An 18,830-nucleotide genomic window follows, 5' to 3' on the forward strand; every position below is an offset into this window, starting at 1 on the left:
TTTGCAGGCAGAACAACACAAACTATGAGAAACTTATGCCCTTACCAAGCTGTTAGCTACTATCATGTAGACTTTGAATTCAAGTGAAATCATCCTGGCTTACTTAGGACTCACAGAAAGCATCGCATCACTGAAGGGGCAGGAAGGACGGAGCATCTGAAAAAGGAAGGCAAGAGCCTCTATTAAGAAGGAGGTGACAAGCTTGCATGCAGCATGTCACGAAGGTGGATGGTCAACCGCTCCCTCACTTGGAGGCCTTTAGCAAAGCACCGTCGTATCACCCCCGAGATCCCGGCCTTGTGGCCATTAGTTTCCCTACCTTTGAAGTGACATTTATCAGGAACAAATAAATCTCACATTATAGGGTTGAGTTGGGAATTGGGTAATTTGAGTCTACTATAATTTTAGCAGAAATTATACAGTCATTTTACGGTTGTAAGAACTGGGGTTTGAAGGAAACGTGAAACGGAATTCCAGGAGGCAGACATTGGGTAGGAAACCCTGAAGGGAAAATATAGATTTCTTCTGTGAGAGCTCCAAATTAATACTGAGTGCAATTCTTTGTAATGAATTAGAAACACATGGGCCTTTAATGATGGCAAAACAAATGGATTGGCCTGTTTGTGCTGCTGTTATCCTGAAGACAGAACACACACCAACACCAGAATGCTTGCCTAAAGAAAGAGTTGGTGATCAAGAATTAGAATGGAATAGAAGAAACAGAAATATCAGTGATCCTGACCTGAAACCATGAGAGTAAAAGAAGAAAGTAGAAAAAAAGGGGAGTAAAGAAAAAGAAAGGACTGAGTTTGATGTGTATTGATAACTATAAACACTTGGGTGCAACTATGAAAATAAGGTACTTCTCTACTAGCTTGTGTGTCTGGCTAGACAGTCACTTAGATGTTGCATAGATGGTAAGATCCAGAGAAAAGAACCAAGGTAAGCTGTTCCCTCGGGGTCTGATCCTGTCATTTTGGCCAGAAGTGTTCATGATGGAAGTGTAATCAGACTGTTTTGGACTGGGGACTATGTAACAAGTGTTGAGAGGAAGGTAATAGTCACCAGAAACACATTCCAGGTGGAGTACTGGAGATCTGACAGTTCAAGTGTGAAACTTACTTATCTAAACATTAAAAATGGAAACAGTCTAAATTTAGGCCATGGCAATCTGCATTAAAAGGACACAGTAGTCCTTTTAATTTTTTTCTTATTGTTATTTTATGTGTAAAGGTTTTTGTCTGCATGTACGTCTCTGTACGGTGTGTGTGTGTGTGAAGTAACTATAGAGAGCAGAAGATGTCAGAGCTCCTGGAACTGAATTACAGAAAGTTGTGAACCACCATGTGTGTGCTGAGAGCTGAACCCCAGGTCATGTGGTAGAGCATGGAGCACCCTTCACCCCTGAGCCATCTCTCCAGCTTCTCATGAGTAGCTTTATCAAAGGAATCTACAGAGTTTTTATAAACACTAGGTCAGAAATACTAAGTGATTATTAGAGGAAATAAAGTGAAGTTCTGAAATATGTAGGCTTATGTCTCAATATTTGAGCCTGTGTCTTCTATATGGACACTCACACACAGAGAGACACATGCATCAGTGGTAAGTATCCAAAATCAGGATCATAGTTACTTTAAGTCCTGTTAGATTTCCACGTGTTGCTTTGCATTACAAATAAGAAAGATAACTCACTCTTTAAAATAAGTATATTGTAATCCTGACAAGTTCTGCACTTGCATGTTAGAAAGTTGGCATTGAAGATAGCCATCTCTTCCATAAACTGTAAATATCTTCAAAGAACAATAATTTTTAATTCCATGCTTTCGTCAGCTTTGCTGAAGTTGCCTTTTCTAGAACATATCCAGATATTTTCTTTACACACTGTTGAATTCTCACAGTTTCTGGTACCAACAGTATGAGTTACTTTATTACGTATAGAAAAGCTGTTCTTCACAAACTGCCTTTAGCAAACCATGCAGTTTCATATCACCTTCTGCATATATCTACTTCTAAAAGATGGTCTAGCTTTTGTTCAATGCCTAAACTGCTTGCAAAGTCATCTATAGTTTTAATGGTTCTGGGGTTTGGCTTGTGATATTCTAGATTATAAGCACACACACACACCTGTTTCTCAATGAAAATCCTTGCTAGGGTGTCCCTGCTTCATTACCATTTCACCGATTCTCCAGTGCTAGCGGGTTTATCACATCACTGTAAGTACACAGAATTATAGCTGCTACAATCCCCATTCAGTATACCTAATGCACAGCATGGGCCAGTACAATTAAATGCAGTCACACGCTGCTCAAAATTAAGTATAGATTCTGAGAAATTCACCGGGTAAAGTTGTTCTTGTGTGTACACAGTCTGCTATGTACTAAGACATACTAAGACAGCTGGGAGGTTCCATGTGATGCACAGCATCATGGGACTATACTACTTACAAATGGTCCCTATCCATTCTATATTATCACCTAGAGCTTACACTAACACTTGTTCTGTTCTTCATGACAATTAATGGAAAAGCTTTGCAAGCTACTGGGTTTTTGTTTTTGTTTTTTTGTTTTGTTTTTTTTTATTTTGTTTTGTTTTGTTTTTAATTCTTGTGAGTTAAATTCAATCTCATTGGTCACTGGCCTTATCACTATGCTGTATACTGGTCATTCTTGTGGATTTTACAGACAGGAAAATATGGCAACTATTTTGCTCATCCACAAATGTTAAAATTTCAAGATAAGCAGTATTGCTTAATTATAACAGTTCCCATGACTTTAGCCTGTGAAAGGAATTTTTAGATAACTATTGTTCAGAAGGGCAGAGGGCAGACTGCATGAATCTGTATCTTCATTCACAGAGAGGTAGGCATTAATTCTGGTTCTACAAGCCCCATGAGTTGGAACTATCTAAGTCCTTTACCTTCTGTGGAATATTCTCATCACAGAGCCATAGCTGCTGTGGAGAAGTCTGCGTAATGTACCTCACTTAGAAGTTATTTCTAATCATGATGAAAACGACCTGGCCGTCCTCCCCCTCATTAAGTTAGGGAAGTCAAATTTATGATGTTGGGAACAAAGAATCACCTCACACTCTGAGTAATTAGGTTGGGTGGGAGGGTACACAGGGAAACACTTTAATTAATGGGCTATCTATCCGACATTGCTTCTCTAATCTTCTCAGGACTTGCATGAGTGGTATTAAATCCCCTGCAAAGTCCTCCGCTACGATGATGTTGTGCAAATGTTACCAGCTAGATCCATCCTTGGTCAGCCCAGGTTTCTGCAGAGCAGAAGGGTAAAGTCCATATCTCCTGTCAGGATCAGAAACTTGCTGGATGAATCATGGCCAGAATGTTCCTAATGCATCAAAAAATGCAGATATGCACTTTTCGTCGTTGCTGTTGACATAGTAGAGATTTTTTTTTTTTTGAGGGGTTTTCTCTGTATCTTTGGAGCCTGCCCTGGAACTCACTCTATAGAACAGGCTGGCCTCGAACTCACATGTCTCTGGCTCCCGAGTGCAAGATTTAGAGGCATGTGCCACCACACCTGGCTAAGTTTTGAGCCTTGATCACTAGTTTGTTGCAGGGTGTTGTGGAATATTTAACTACATAAAAAAAAAAAAGTATTACATTTGCTTATGCTGCAGAGTATTACTTTACATGTGTAAAGGTGTGTTGCATGTGTTTCTGCTGCCTTTGTGAATGTTGGAAAGATATGTTATATTTGGTAATGCTGCATTTGTTTATATGTAAAGATGTGTTGCATCGGCTCCTCCTTGCCTGCTTAAGGAATGTGAACGGTCTAAGAAAAAGCTGAACAGCAAATATCTAGGAAGAAGCGGGATAGGAGGGGCTGGCAGGCAGAGAGAATACCTAGCAGGAGAAATCCAGGCAACGGACAAGACAAGATGGGGCAGAGAGAATGATGGAAACAGAGAGGGGGATTCCAGGGACCAGCCAACCAGGCAGCCACCAACCAGCCAGGCAGAGTAACATACACAGAAGGAAAGATGGGTAAAAAGGACCAAAGAAAAACATGAATTAAGCCCCTCTCTGTCTTCTCTACCCTGGGAGCAGCTCTCCTGCCTTGGCCCCTCACCCCTGAAAATGTATGCCTGCTCCAAGTTCATCTCCACCCGCTCCTTGATCAGGAGCACCTCTCAGCTGCTGAGTCGTCCCCTGTCTGCAGTGGAGTTGAACCGACCACAGACTTGGACAGATGAGGGCTTCAGCAGCTTGGCAGCCCCTCGTCCTCTGACCTCACTCATCCCTAGCCGCAGCTTCCAAACCAGCGTTGTTTCCAGGGACATTGACACAGCTGCCAAGTTCATTGGGGCTGGAGCTGCTACAGTTGGGGTGGCTGGCTCTGGGGCTGGCATTGGAATTGTTTTTGGGAGCCTCATCATTGGTTATGCCAGGAACCCTTCTCTGAAGCAACAGCTCTTCTCCTACGCGATTCTGGGCTTTGCCCTCTCAGAAGCCATGGGGCTCTTCTGCCTGATGGTGGCCTTTCTCATTCTCTTCGCCATGTGAAGCAGCTGTCTCCACTTCCACCTCCCATAGTTCTTTCGTGTCAGGTCTGCCCTGTATGTTCCTTTTCCTGTACCTCCCCAGGAAAAGTGTTTGGCTCAGGGTTTGACAGAGAGAAGACAAATACTGTATTAATAATAAAAAAAAAAAAAAAAAAAAAAAAAAGAAAGAAAGAAAAACGTGAATTAAGGGAAACAGGTTATGTTATAAGAGATCACAAGAAACAAGCCCAAGATAAAGCCAAACATTCATAACCAATAAGAAATACCCATGCCAACGTCTTAGGCCCTCCTCCAATGATATGACAGACTTTGAAGACTTGCCATGGAAGGCTCCATGCCCCCTGAGGAGCAGAAAGGGGATGGGATGGGGGTGGGGAGGAACAGGGGAGGAGGGGAGGGTGCAGGAACTGGGATTGGCATGTAAAACAAGTTTGTTTCAAATTTAAAGAAAAAAGAAAGAAAGGGAGGAAGGAAGGAAGGGAGGGAGGAATAAAGAAAAAAAGGAAGAAAAAACTAACCTTGTGATTTTGGAGCTGGTTGGTGGCCCAAAAGAAAGCCTGTGACATTTGGCATTCCAACATGAGCTATGAATTCCCACATAGGGTCTGAAATAGCTGGGAGGTAAAAGGCAGTATGTTAAGTAGAAGCATAAGCTAAGTAAAAACACCTGCTACAGTGCTGGGCATCAAGTTCCTAGAATGGGATGGTTAGACATAGTTCCCAGTTGGAGGTGGTTCTCACCAGGCTCTGGGCATGAAACTCAGCTTTCGAGAACCCAGGCAAGGGTTGAGCAAGCCCCCAGAACCACCAGATCAAAGCCACCTAGCGCTTTAAAGTTTGACCCATGCACCATAGAATGCTGCAAGTGTGCATCTAGCTGCAGGTCCTTAGCAAAGCAGGTTCAGATTGTGGGGGGGGGACCCCTCTAAACAGGTTACAGTGTGTTTTTAAATGTGCACGGGCTTGAGAAAGGAGAGTGGGTATAGACAGTCATGGAAAAAGTAAACAGTTTATAAATAATAAAGTCTTCAAAGCAAGAGTAAAGTACTATGAAGATGGAAAGTACTGGGGAATCTGGATCCTGCATAAGCATTGTTGACTGCATTGTTTGAGTGCTGGGAATGAATGGCAGCCGCTGAGAGACTTGAGATTATAAAAGGGACAGCTGAATTAAGCCAGCCTAGATAGTTTTGGGATGCCTTACATGGAAGTCAGGAAATGTATTTCTCCCGGGAAGTGAAAGGCTGTAGGTTCATTCAAGGTTGGTAGACATCAGGTTTGATTGGGGCAGGCACCCTGAAAGCCTGACTACAGACATAAAGAAATAAACATAGAAAACATGCAACGCAGGTGAGGTACAATTTACCTGCTCAAACAAACAAACAAACAAACGACAACAACAACAAAATCATCTTTGTCTGGCTAGTGTGCTGTGCACACAGTTCATATTTGTGTTGATGCAGATGTGTGTGTTACCTTACAACGCTGTGTGGTTTCAGAGCAAGGAGTCCAGACACCTGAAAACAGGTGGCACAGGTGATCCAGCCTCCCAGAGTGTCGCTGGTGCAGTTTCCTCAGAGCTCTGCATCCAGGAGAACTAACTTCAAAGCTGCTGGTTGGAATGGTTCAGCTTCACGGAATATTTTAGCCAGAGCCGCAGAAATGCTTGCACAGAGACTGAACAACAATGTTATGGCTAGTTTTCCCAGGACTTGACCATTATCTCAATTTTTTTATGTTCCCTAAAGATGCTGTCATGCACAGACAACTGGAAGCAATATAGATAATACAACACCCATATTCCCAAGAAGAGGAATGGGTGATTTTTGGTCATTCCGTGGGTTAATATTTGTCACTATTTAGGGAGATATAAGAAGATAGGTTAAAAAGAAAATTTTTTAATATTTTTTCATTTAAATTAGAAACAATATTATTTTACATATCAAGCCCAGGTCCCTCTCCCTCCCATCTTCCCATGCCCCCCACTGACTGCTGCCCCCAGTCCCAATCCCCATCCACCCTCCAGGGAGATCATCAAAGTCTGCCACATCATTTGGGACAAGGCTTAGGCCCTTCCCTTTGTATTTAGGCTGAGAGAGTATCCCTCCATGGGGAAATGGACTCCCAAAGTTCATTCATGCACTAGGAATAAATACTGGTTCCACTTCAAGACGCCAAGAGACTGCATGGACTTCCTAGGCCTCCTAACTGACACCTACATTCAGGGGGCCTGGTGCAGGCCTATGATGGTTCCCAAGCTGTCTGACTGGGGTCGCTGAGCTCCTACCAGGTCAGCTTTTTCTGTGGGTTTCTCCAGCATGGTCTTGTCCCCTTTGCTCATCACTACTTCCTCTCTACAAATGGATTCCAGGAGTTCAGATCCGTGTTTAGCTATAGATCTCTGTTTCTGCTTCCCAAAACAACCTTGTGTAAGGAAAGAACTTCTGAAGCATCACCATACCTGACTTCAAGCTCTACTATAGAGCTATAGTAATGAAAACAGCTTGATATTTGCACAAAAACAGACAGGTAGACTAATAGAATTGAATTGAGAGACCTTATATTAATCCACACACCTGTAAACACCTGATTTTTGACAAAGAAGCTAAAATTATACAATAGAAAACAGAAAGCATCGTCAACAAATGGTGCTGGCATAACTGGATGCTGACATGTAGAAGATTGCAGATAGATTGCATCTATCACCATCACAAAACTTAAGTCAAAGTGGATCAAAGACCTTAACATAAATCAAGCCAAACTAAAGAGAAAGTTGGAGGTACCATTGAACAAATTGGTATGGGAGACTGCATCCAGAACATAACCCCAACAGCACAGACACTGAGATCAACAATTAATAAATGAGACCTCCTCAAACTGAGAAGCTTCTGTAAGGCAAAGGACACAGTTGACAAAACCAAACTGCAGCCCACAGAATGGGAAAAAGTCTTCACCAACTGCACATCTGACACAGTGCTAATTTCCAAAACACACAAAGAACTCAAGAAGCTAGTCGCCATACACCGTAACACCGAATAATCCAATTTAAAAGTGGGGTACAGAACTAAATAAAGAATTCTCAATAAAGCAATCTAAAATGGCTGAAAGACACTTAAGAAATTGCTCAACATCCTTAGCCATCAGGGAAAATGCAAGTCAAAATAACTCTGAGACACCATCTTACAACTGTCAGAATGGCTAAAATCAAGAACACCAATGACAGTTTATCCTGGAGAGGATGTGGAGAAGGGGAAACACTTTTCCACACCTGGTGGGAGTGAAAACTTGTACAGCCACTTTGGAAATCAATATAGCGGTTCCTCAGAGAAATAGGAATCAGTCTACCTCAAGATTCTATAATTCTACTATTAGGCATATACCCAAAGGATACACATTCATACAAGGGCATTTATTCAACTATGTTCATAGCAGCATTATTTGTAATAGCCAGAATCTGGAAGCAACCTAGATGCCCCTCAACCAAAGAATAGATAAAGAAAATGTGGTACATTTACACAATGGAGTACTACTCAGCAGAAAACAAAAAACAAACAAACAAACAATGGAATCTTGAAATTCACAGGTAAATGGACAGAACTAGGAGAAACCACCCTGAATGAGGAAACCCAGTCACAAAAAAGTCAAACATGGTATGTACTTGCTCATATATGGATATTAGACATAGCACAAAGGATTACCAGCCTGTAATCCACAATACCAGAGAAGCTAAGAAACAAGGAGGACCCTAAAAGTGATATACATGCTCCCCCAGTGAAGGGGAAATGGATAATATCTCTTGAGCAAATTGGGAGGAAGGTAGGGAAGGGGAAGAGAGGTAGGAGGAGGAGAGAATGGGGTAGGAGAACATGAGGGATCAGGAAGATTCAGTGAGGTGATGAATAGAGGAGAGCAAGAAAAGAGATAACTTAATAGAGGGAGTCATTATAGGTTTAAGGAGAAAGCTGGCACTAGGGAAATGCCCAGAGATCTACAAGGATGACCCTATTAAAAATGTAAGCAATAGTGGAGAGGCTGTCTAATATGCCCTTCTCCGACAATGAGATTGATGACTACCTTATATGCCATCCTAGAGTCTTCATCAGTAGCTGATGGAAGCAGAAAAAGACAATTATTAACCTCAAATGATTTATATTGGTATGGATTTTGGTATATGGACACAAATTTAAAGTTATTTTTGTTGGACTGTATGTATGTTTCTTCTTTTGTTTGGGGTGTTGTGCCTAATGTAGATCATTTAGAAATGCAATGTATGATTAAGAAATGCAGGTTAGTAGTCAGTCATCCTTAATAATCAAACTTGTATTTGTAAGAAGTACGGTTTTTCCGCCTGCCGCCTGGTCTTGTCCTGCTGCCGCGCCAGCCCCAAATAACACACATAGAATCTGTATTTGATATAATGCTGTTGGCCCATTATTTGTTTCTTATAGGCTAGCTCTGTCTTAAGTATTAACCCATTTCTATGTATTTCCACCTGGTCTCCTTACCGGGGAGTGAGGCAGGCATCTGGTCTCTCCATGCTGACTCCTCCTTACTATTTCCTCTTTCCTCCTTGTCTCCTAGTCCCTCCTATCTTCCTTTCCTTTTGGCCAACAGTGCTTTATTTATTAACTAGTATGAGAAACATATACAGAATGACATCTCCCATCATGTATTCATATTAAGTGTGTTTCCAAGGTAAAATAAATATACTTAGGTAGCTATTTTTATCACTACAAAGGGAAAGAAAGCACACAAAAGTAGAGATCACCAAAGTTACAGTTCACAACAACCAGTCTACTTAAAGGCAGATTTGAGACAGACTCGGTTTCTAGTCCCATCGACATTATGAAATGAAGGTGATTATTTCAGCTCACTCCCCAGCTTCCAGCCCATCACTGAGGGGAAGACCCAGGAACTGGAGCCCAAGGCATTAAAGAGCAGAGAGCAGGAAATGAACGTGTATATGCTGTGTAGCTTCTTTCCTTTCCCCTTGGTCGTGAGCTGGTGCCCATACAACTGTTCCATCCACATTCAAGGCATTTCTTCAGTTAACCTCAGTTAAACCAGTTAAGAAAACCCTTCACATGATATGGGTCATGCTGTAAGACCCATATCACAGAAGATGCTAGATTCTTCCTGGATTAAAAATAAGCCTTAACCATCACTAACATTCAAATGCAAAACTGACCTTACAGCGTCCAGGAGCCACCAAAGGGAAGATATGAGGGATCTAGGTCCCCTTGAGGGTCTTAGTGAGGAGGGGTGGTCTTCTGTATATATGTTTCTTTTATTGTTTGATGAATAAAACCCTGATTGGCCAGTAGCCAGGCTGGAGGTGTAGGCGGGGCTAGCAGACAGGGAGAATTCTGGGGAAAGTAAACACCATGTAGCTACTGAAAGAGCAACATGCTGCAGCATTCTCTGCTGAGACCACGTGGAAATACTTAGATTAATAAAAACAGGTTAATAGTTAGAGACAGCTGGTCATTAAGAAATCTGAGCCACTGTAATTTTTTATAATTAGTACAAGAAGTCTCTGTGTGTTTATTTGGGGATAAATTGCTGTGGGGCCAGGAGGAACAAGAACCTCCATATCTGCATCTTAGAATGGCAAAATGTATGTTCAAAGAAAGGAATGTCAAAGGAGACGGAGGCTAGTTGGTGATGAACCAGACCTGAGTGTGGGGAGATCTAGAGAATGGTGATGCATTGAGCTTTGGAACACAAAATCCGCTGGAAACGTGGCTAGTTCAGATAGATACAGAAACAGTTCCCACACTTTGAATGGAAGTGTGGCATCCAGACATTGATTTTGATAAATTTAGTGATACCATAATAAATTGGCTAGGATTATACCAGCAATTTAGACCTCGATGAGAAATGATAATGTCAGACTAGGGGGAGGAAAATAGTTGAAAAAAAAAAAAAAAAAAGGATCATTTGTGTCTGAATTTTGAAAACCGTAACCTTTGAGGTTGGGGAGGGGGGGCGATAAAGAATCATTGACAGCTTCATGTATTTTGCCAAAGAAGTGAAGACAAGCTAGGAATACAAGAACAAATCACATATTTTTCCTTTAACCAACACCTTTAAACACAACCATGAAATGAGTATGTAACATATGCTGCTGCCTCTTGCATCACGTGTGGACAAGCAGTCAGTTTCTGAATCGATAAGCACTCTGATTACACTGTTGCCGAGACACGATGTCTAAAAACATATTCTAGCACAATTTCTGTGTAATCGGTTCCTCCTGTCCCATCAACTGTGACAATGTATTATTATATATTGACAGAAAACATCAATATGGAGAACGTTAGACAGTGCGAAGAAAGCATTCTCCTGTGTCGGTTTTGTCTTCATCATCGCAGCATTGATCTGTGTTTCAGCTAACCCGGCCGCAGAAGCTCACAGCTAATTGCCAGCATCTACATCGGCATGAGCCGTAATACGGTGAATGTCAGATGGGATCTGAATTCACAGAAACGTCTCCGTAGCCTAATGATTTTTGTCAATTGCAAATTCATTATTAATCTGATTTGTCCCTCTTTTGTTCAGGGCTTTGAAAACTTTGGTAAACCATGGTTCGCTCGAGCTTTCAGGAGAGTCCGTGTGGTATCAAGCTCCGAGCTTAAAGGAGTCACCGTTTGTTAGATGTTTTAAGCAGTCACTCAGATGACTCCTTTCCTTAGGAACTGTCATCCCTTAACCCAGCCATCTGTTCCAGACACAACGCTGCCTTGGTTCCTAAGTAATGAGGAGATTTTCTTCCTCTTCTGCAGCTCCAAATCAGAGCAACACAACGGAGAGAAGGGAAGGCTTAGGAAATTGATACCAATCAATTATTAAACACAGGCTGCTCAGGAGAGCCTCAGGTTAGTTATATATGTCAGTAAGTTAATAATAAGTGACAGAGACTCTCTGCAACCCACCTTTGATCAGGTTTAAGCCTGCTGCTGGACTAGGCTGAACTAGGGTTGGTGAGCCAAAGATACTCTCTCTCTGTCTCTGACCATCCTCTCTGTCTTAGATGGTATTACCCACTTCCAGCTGTTTTCTGAGCAGGGTTTTACCTTCCCTGGGTTCTGCTGACTCTATCAAGCAGAGGTTGCTCTTACTCCTCCCGTTTTCCAGTCTCCGCTTGCATCCACCCACTCAGTGTTCCTTGGTTAAATTCTTGTTGGAGTTGAGCACAGTTTCTCCTCCTCCCTTGCGACAACTCCGTTGAAACACTCTTATGGACCTCTAACAGCCATCATGGCTTTTCCCTTACTGTGCATTTGACTCGCTTATGACAAGCAGCTGACAAGGCAGCATATGTGTGACTTCCAGTCAAGGAGTCCCATGAGTCCCCTCCATATTTCTGCTGTTTCACCAGCGTATGGGTCACCTTGCATGAGAATGGAATCTCTGTTCTTCAGAGAGGACGGAGGTATATGACCTTGGATCAGAACAGAGTACTTGGAGATGGAACCAAAATGGTTGTAAATCACCACAAAAAAACAAAAACAAAAACAAAAACAAACAAACAAGACCAAAAAAACCTTAATTGTTACACAAATGATTATATGTTTTAAAAACCTTTAATACAACTTTATCATGTCAATAATTTTTCCATAGATAAAATTTACGAAGAAAGCCATTCATTGTCCAGGTAAGGGTTCAAGCGTTTTGGGTTTTTTGTTTGTTTGTTTGTTTGTTTGTTTTCTCCTATGAGGCATGTGTAATTTGGTTCCTTATAGTTCATGGCTAAAGCAGGAAGTCCTTGGGTTGAAGGGGGCATACAAAGTTCCAGCTCAGCTGGTGTGGCTTCCTGAAGTTGTACAAAATAGACTAGCTTCCTGATTCATACACCTCAGTGAGACAAGCAGAAAATTAGACACCTGGCAGCTACAAGTGTTCGGGTTTTGTGTTTTCAGATACATGGCCAAGATTGCTTTGTGACTGCCAAATTGTTACTTTAATGCAAAAAGCAGAGAAACACATTATATTTTTACCATCTAGAAATCATGTTCAATCTTTGCTTTAAAAACATCGTCATTACTAGAGGGGGAGGAACTTTTCTTTCTCTTACTAGAATGCCTTCCAACTCATTTTGTAAGGTTGAGATTTGGAAAGAACATTTGACAATACTTCTAAACTTTAGAACCCTCCTGGGCTTTGAAATGTTAATTTCATTGCTGGAAGCCTTTTAGGGCCACAAGTGCATGGCTGAGAGAAGGCAGTGTTGTTTACTGCCTAGAGGGGAGTAAGTGAAAGTCAAGCTTGCATACTGTTTTTACTTTCCTCTCAGTTACAGTGGGTTTTTCTCTGCTGCTTTCCACTCAGTCTTTAGGCTTAACACAGGATGGAAGAAATAATGTTATAAAACATTCAAAGCAGTAGATTAAAACTCTGAATAAGTCAGACACAACTCTAAATGAAACGTACAGAGAGTGCAGTCGAGCTAAACAAAATCTAAGAAGGAATTAGGCAGCCTAGTCCTCTGCCACAAGTACTGATGTAGTAATTTAATGAAGGAACACCCAAACACGAAGACAAAGAAAATTGGATCTGAGGTAAATTTTACTTCAGGGGTGGATGGGAGCCCTGAAACTCTGCGCAGAACTACACAGCATGATTTATAAAAGCACCTTTTGTTGTTGCAATCATTGCTTTGGGGGGGGGGGTCCCATTTTACTTTACCTTCCTGGCTTATTTTCTGTCCCTTTTCTTTCTATAACTCAATCAACTGTGATGACATTTGCTAATAGAAAGAAAACAGGTTTGCAAATGTGGCTTGGGTGTTTGTTTAGAAAGGTTTCCAACTTTACACACACACCCATATGTTCCTTCTCTATAGAAAGTTTGTCAGTGTATTTGTTTGGACTATTGTGGAAAAACACATAAGCAAGTCAGTTTGCAAAAAGTTCCAATGCCCCCAAGGTTCTGGGCACTTGGATTTCTAACATCAAAGTGATGCAGAGTAGGTGTCTAGTAAGGTTTGTTTGCAGGTCTGAAGCGGCAGGGTCCTACAGGTGTGCAGTGGGGCTTCTATGGTTTTTGGTGTATTTACTACAGCCAGGGAGGCTCCTTCGGCCTTTTTTTTCAGTGGCCATTAGCCCCATCCTAACACACACAATGTATAGTGTAGCATTACAAATAAACTCTCCGTAAGCACACTGCCATACTTCCCTTAGACAAGCAATGAAGACCAGGGACTTAAACAGATACAGGTCAGCTGGGACCACTGTGCTCCTGAGAGAGATAACACAGAAGGGTAATCTGTCAATAAGCCTCTCCTTGACCTAGACCTTTGTTATTTGCAACACATCCTGGCTTGGGAATATAAACAACCTTTGAGGAAGGTAGAAAAGTGGATGGAGATGAGTCACTTCCTAAAGGTGCAGAGGGATGAAACCTGGAACAATAAGTCTTGGATGAAAATATCAACTATCAATGAAGAAATTCATTGACTATTTAAATAAAGTAGAAGAAAAGAAAAATGAGCCAAAAAAAAAAAAATGCTAACCAAATCCACAGCAACAAAAATACCAGTCTCCTTTCAGATCTAGCATTGCACTCCAAAATACACCAGAAAGAATCGTGTGTGGGTCAAATTAGCAAGCCATTCAGCACATTCTAAGAAACTATTTTACTCTGGCCATCAAAAATTTAAACTGAGAAAAATGAATCTTTCAACTTTAGAATGGCCTTTTGTGTAGAAAATTGATGCTAGATATATATACATAAGCCATCAAGGCTCACAGAAACAAAGACAAGATAACACTTCTAGGTACAGAGCCACCGAGATTCCCTTAAGCCACAGCAAACTGGTTAACATTGTCAAAATTACTCTGTATTAAGGACAGTGAAAACCAGACACAATCACAATGTATCTAATATAAATCATCTGCCGCCTTCACTTTTGATCTATAACTCTTCACCTTTATATTGTCTATCTATTGTCTACAATCTATCTATATAATCATTATTGTCTATCATCTAATTATATGTCATCTATCATCTATATATCTATATATGTCATCTGTCTGTCTGCTTATCTATGTATTTATCTATCTATCTTGATAAAGTAGAAACAGGATATTTATTTAACCATTCTTGTGTTAGGTCTATATATCCAGGACCTTCAATGAGTTTTCCTTTTAGAAAAGTGAATATTAGTTCAAATTTCTTTATGAATTTTAGTATAGACTTTTATGCTAGAAACATAGAGGAGCCATCTGCATTGATGTTGCCAGAATCCTAGAAGCTGTGTTACTTACGTGTCTAAAGTTTTCACTGCTCATATTACTATCACTTATTCTTTTCTGTTATTTATGTTTTTCATTCTAAATTTATCTCTTTGAGGACAAGTGAAGAGAACAAGCATTTGCAATCAGTGATATTCTCCAATTTAGTATACTATATTTTGTCCCTGTCACTTCGAAATTGGTCCCCTTTAAATTCATTATTATCCTTTAATGCAACTGCTGGTAAATTAGCAAAACTATTTATAGTACCTAACATATTTATATTATGGGAATTCTTTGATGCATAAAATGCACTTTAATCATATTCATTCCCACTACTTCTCCTAATTCCTTCTTGTCTATCCCTAATTTCCACCCCTTCCCATATTTGTGATATAACCATGGGTTCTTGGCCAGATTTTCAAGGCATGTGTTTCTTCCTGTGGAGCAGAACTCAAATCCTGCTGGAGAGCTATCCCGGCCACCGTAACTTCCAAGCAACTATTGCAGTCATGGAATATCTTGACATGCCAGCTGTTATTACTGATCACAGGGTCCACAGCTGAGAAAGCTTGTTAATGATGTCTACCTCTAAGCAGCCTTCATGTAACTCTCCAGTTCTATAAAATCTAAGGAGCTGAGAAGAAACTTCCTGGCAGTACAAATCTGACTTTTCATGTCCTGTAGCAAAACTGTGTGCCGTCTTCAGACATAGGGTCTTACAATCAAAGTTCAGAGTATCCAAGGGTAATAACAATGACACTTGGGGCATCGTCTTCAGGACTCTCACGACCAACAACTTGAGGGGAAGTTTCCCACAATAGACACTTGGCTTTCCATTTCGGGAGAAGCAATTCCCTTCTGTATGATAACTCCAATTAGTCACATATTCACATACACACACATTTATCTTCTGTCACTCACACACATATACATGCATACTTACGCATACATATATGTTTATTTGCTTCAGAAACATGACATTTTCCAGGCATCCCTATGGCCTTTGCATACATCCTTGGTGTTAATTATTTCCCCCTCAGCCTGTCCTATGCTCTACACTCCCCTCCCCTTCCTTATTCCCTCCCAGTCATTCCTCTCTTCCCCTTCACAGCATCTGTATTCCACTGCCCCCCCCCAACCACATTGAGAACTTCCTTCAGACTTCCGGATTGTCCTGCCTTCTACGGGCAGTTAATGTTAGCTCACAGACCTATGAAGGTATGATGTTAAGATCCACATAATGAAGGGAAATATGCCATGCTTGTCTTTCAGAGTCTGACCTGCCTCACTCAGAATCATTGTTTTCTGGTTCCACCAATTCACCCGTAAGTTTCCTAAATTCAGTTTCTTTTTACTTTAACAAAATTCCAGTGTGTACCACTGTCCACTCTTCAGTTATGGACATGCAGGTTCTTTGTACTTGTTCACTATTATAAATAAAGCGACAATGGGTATGGGCGAGCAAGCGTCTCTGCAGCATTACAGTGTGTCTGTGTTGCTGGGTCCTAAGGGCTCTCTCGGGGAAGGGTGAGAAGACAGGGTATCAACAGCACAGACACAGGAAGTCTGGTAAACGGCAAAGAGCAGACTTCTTCATTAAGCAATAGCAAGAGCCTTTCATACTCTTCCCCCAGCACCTCAGCTGTGTCCATTGACATTGTGTGGTCACCCCTCATTGGCTAGGCAGGATCCGGACCTCTGACAGAGCCTGCTGCTAGGCCCTCAGGCAGGTTCCATGTTGTCTTCCTGCATATGTCCTGAAGTTTTATTGTAGATCTGTTTTTCTTTCCATTTTACCCCCCTGTAGGCTCATACCCACACTCACTTTCCCTTTATTTACACAATTAGAAGCCTTTAACACGAAGCTGCCAATCTACGAAAGAGCTGAGTGAACAGATAGTTCTCAAGACAAGAGACAAAGGACAGTAAATTGGTTTAAAATGTGTGATATCCTCAGGCATCAGAACAATAGAAATTAAAATCATTTTGAGATTTTTGTTTTCCCTTCTCACTCCAGTAGAAAAGCTGTGATGGAGAAAACTTCTAACAGTAAATGTCTGCAAGGACATGGGAGACAAGGGACCTTTACTCTTAGGTTGGGAGTAAAAACTAGTGCAACCACTGTGAAAATGGGTGTGCAGGATCCTTGGACACCAAAAGGAGAGTTATGAACGGCCCGGCCATGCCACTCCTGGAGGTGTACACAAGGACTGCTCACCCTTGTTCACTTGCATCTGTAGTTACAATAATGAGGCAATAAAAGCCAGCCTCGATAATCACCAAGGAAAATGTGGATCCCTAAATTACTACGTGAGGTGAGGTGATGGAAGATGTCATTCTGTAAATATGTTTCTCATACTGGTTAATAAATAAAGCACTGTTGACCAATAGGAAAGGAAGATAGGAGGGACTAGGAGACAAGGAGGAAAGAGGAAGTAGTAAGGAGGAGTCAGCAAGGAGAGACCAGGGTGGCCAGACGCCTGCCTCACTCCCCGGTAAGGAGACCACGTGGAAATACATAGAAATGGGTTAATAATTAAGGCAGAGCTAGCCGATAAGAAACAAGTAACCGGGCCAACAGAATTATATCACATACAGAGTCTCAGTGTGTTATTTGGGGCTGGCGCGGCTGCGGGACAAGACCAGTGGCGGCAGGCAGAAAAGCCATACTCCTTACAGTGAGGAGCACCTGTCTCAAAGTGGCAACCATATATTCTCTCTTGTAGGAGGAGCCCAGCTTTTTATGTCCTTACAAATGAAATTCATCTTAATGGGACAAAATAAGGAAGCAAAGGAGACTAGAGAGGTGTTCCAAAATTTTGCACACACTCTCGACAGGTCAGCCCACAGCACTGTCTGAGCATAGCCATTCCCATTGGTTAGAATTCCATTGAGAGTGTCTGCACAAATGCCACCATTTTTATGAAAATTTGGCTGTTAAAATGGTAAGTTATCCAGTCCCTCTAAAGACGCCTAATGCCTTCATTGTCTTTCTTATTTTACTTTTATAATACAAGTCCTTCCCATGGTGGTGATATACATGATATTTACCCTGAGATTTTCCTCTCTAAAAGTAGCCCTTCTAATCGCCCAGGGAAGTCCTCACCCTCCCTGGGGAGCAAAAAGGGGATGGAGTAGGTATTGGGAGGGGTACAGGGGAGGGTGGGAGGGGAGGGAACTGGGATTGACATGTAAAACGAGCTTCTGTCAAATTTAAATAAAGAAATCATTTTTAAAAAGTAGCCTTCTAGTAAGTGGGAAGGGTTATTTGCATACTCCAAAATCTTAAAAGGTGTCTGAATAAATTGATCTATCAAAGACTTCAATATTATTTCATTCCAGAGTCATTTCTCAGTTGAAAAATACACACCCTTTAGTGACAACGTAGTTATTGGAGAGAAATCTGATAAAAGCTTCTGCAGACAACTGATCTAAGTTTAGACAGGGTCAGGGTGTTTTCTACACATCCTGGTCTGAAGTTTCCATGGCAGCTGCTGCCATGCTGAGCATCTACCGATGCCTGTTTAAGACTTCCCTACTATGGAGAGATAGACTTTTGTTATTAAGAGACAAAATGAACATACATGATGAGCACACCTGTAATCTCAGTACTTGAGATGGAGATCCAGGAGGACCAGGTACCAAGGCCTGACTGGACCATACTGTGAATTCAAGGTCAACATGAGTTACAGGAGACCACATTTCAAAAACTGAGAGAAAAGTTATCTTGGGCTGTATTTCTTGTTCCTTTTAATATCCTTTTGCCATCAATTCCTGTATCTGACATAAGATCTCTGTAGGTTATAGGAAGGATTTTGGGAAAGTCTTGGTAACATCAGCAGACTATCATTTCCATCAAATAAAGCTAATAAATCTAAAGTAAAACTCCTACCAAAAAAAAAAAAAAAAAAAAAAAAAAAAGCCATTGTCAACTAATACTTGCCTCAGAATAAAGAATCTCCTACCCCACTTGGAGCACAAGCTTTGTTTCACATGGTAACTTTAAGTGACATTTAGTTAATAATAAAGTAACAGATATAACACTTCCACATTCGAATTTGAAAC

At 41.2% G+C, this 18,830-nt stretch overlaps 1 protein-coding gene across 1 annotated transcript; it reads left to right on the forward strand.

Moving 5' to 3' along the window:
* Positions 1-4,048: 4,048 nt before the first annotated feature.
* LOC127230764 (ATP synthase F(0) complex subunit C2, mitochondrial-like) lies at positions 4,049-4,595 on the forward strand. The gene has a single exon (XM_051196064.1). The coding sequence runs from the start codon at positions 4,106-4,108 to the stop codon at positions 4,529-4,531; it is 426 nt and encodes a 141-aa protein (XP_051052021.1). The 5' UTR covers positions 4,049-4,105; the 3' UTR covers positions 4,532-4,595.
* Positions 4,596-18,830: the final 14,235 nt, after the last annotated feature.

This window comes from Phodopus roborovskii, unplaced genomic scaffold (genome assembly GCF_943737965.1).
Source record: "Phodopus roborovskii unplaced genomic scaffold, PHOROB, whole genome shotgun sequence".
NCBI classification, from domain to species: domain Eukaryota; kingdom Metazoa; phylum Chordata; class Mammalia; order Rodentia; family Cricetidae; genus Phodopus; species Phodopus roborovskii.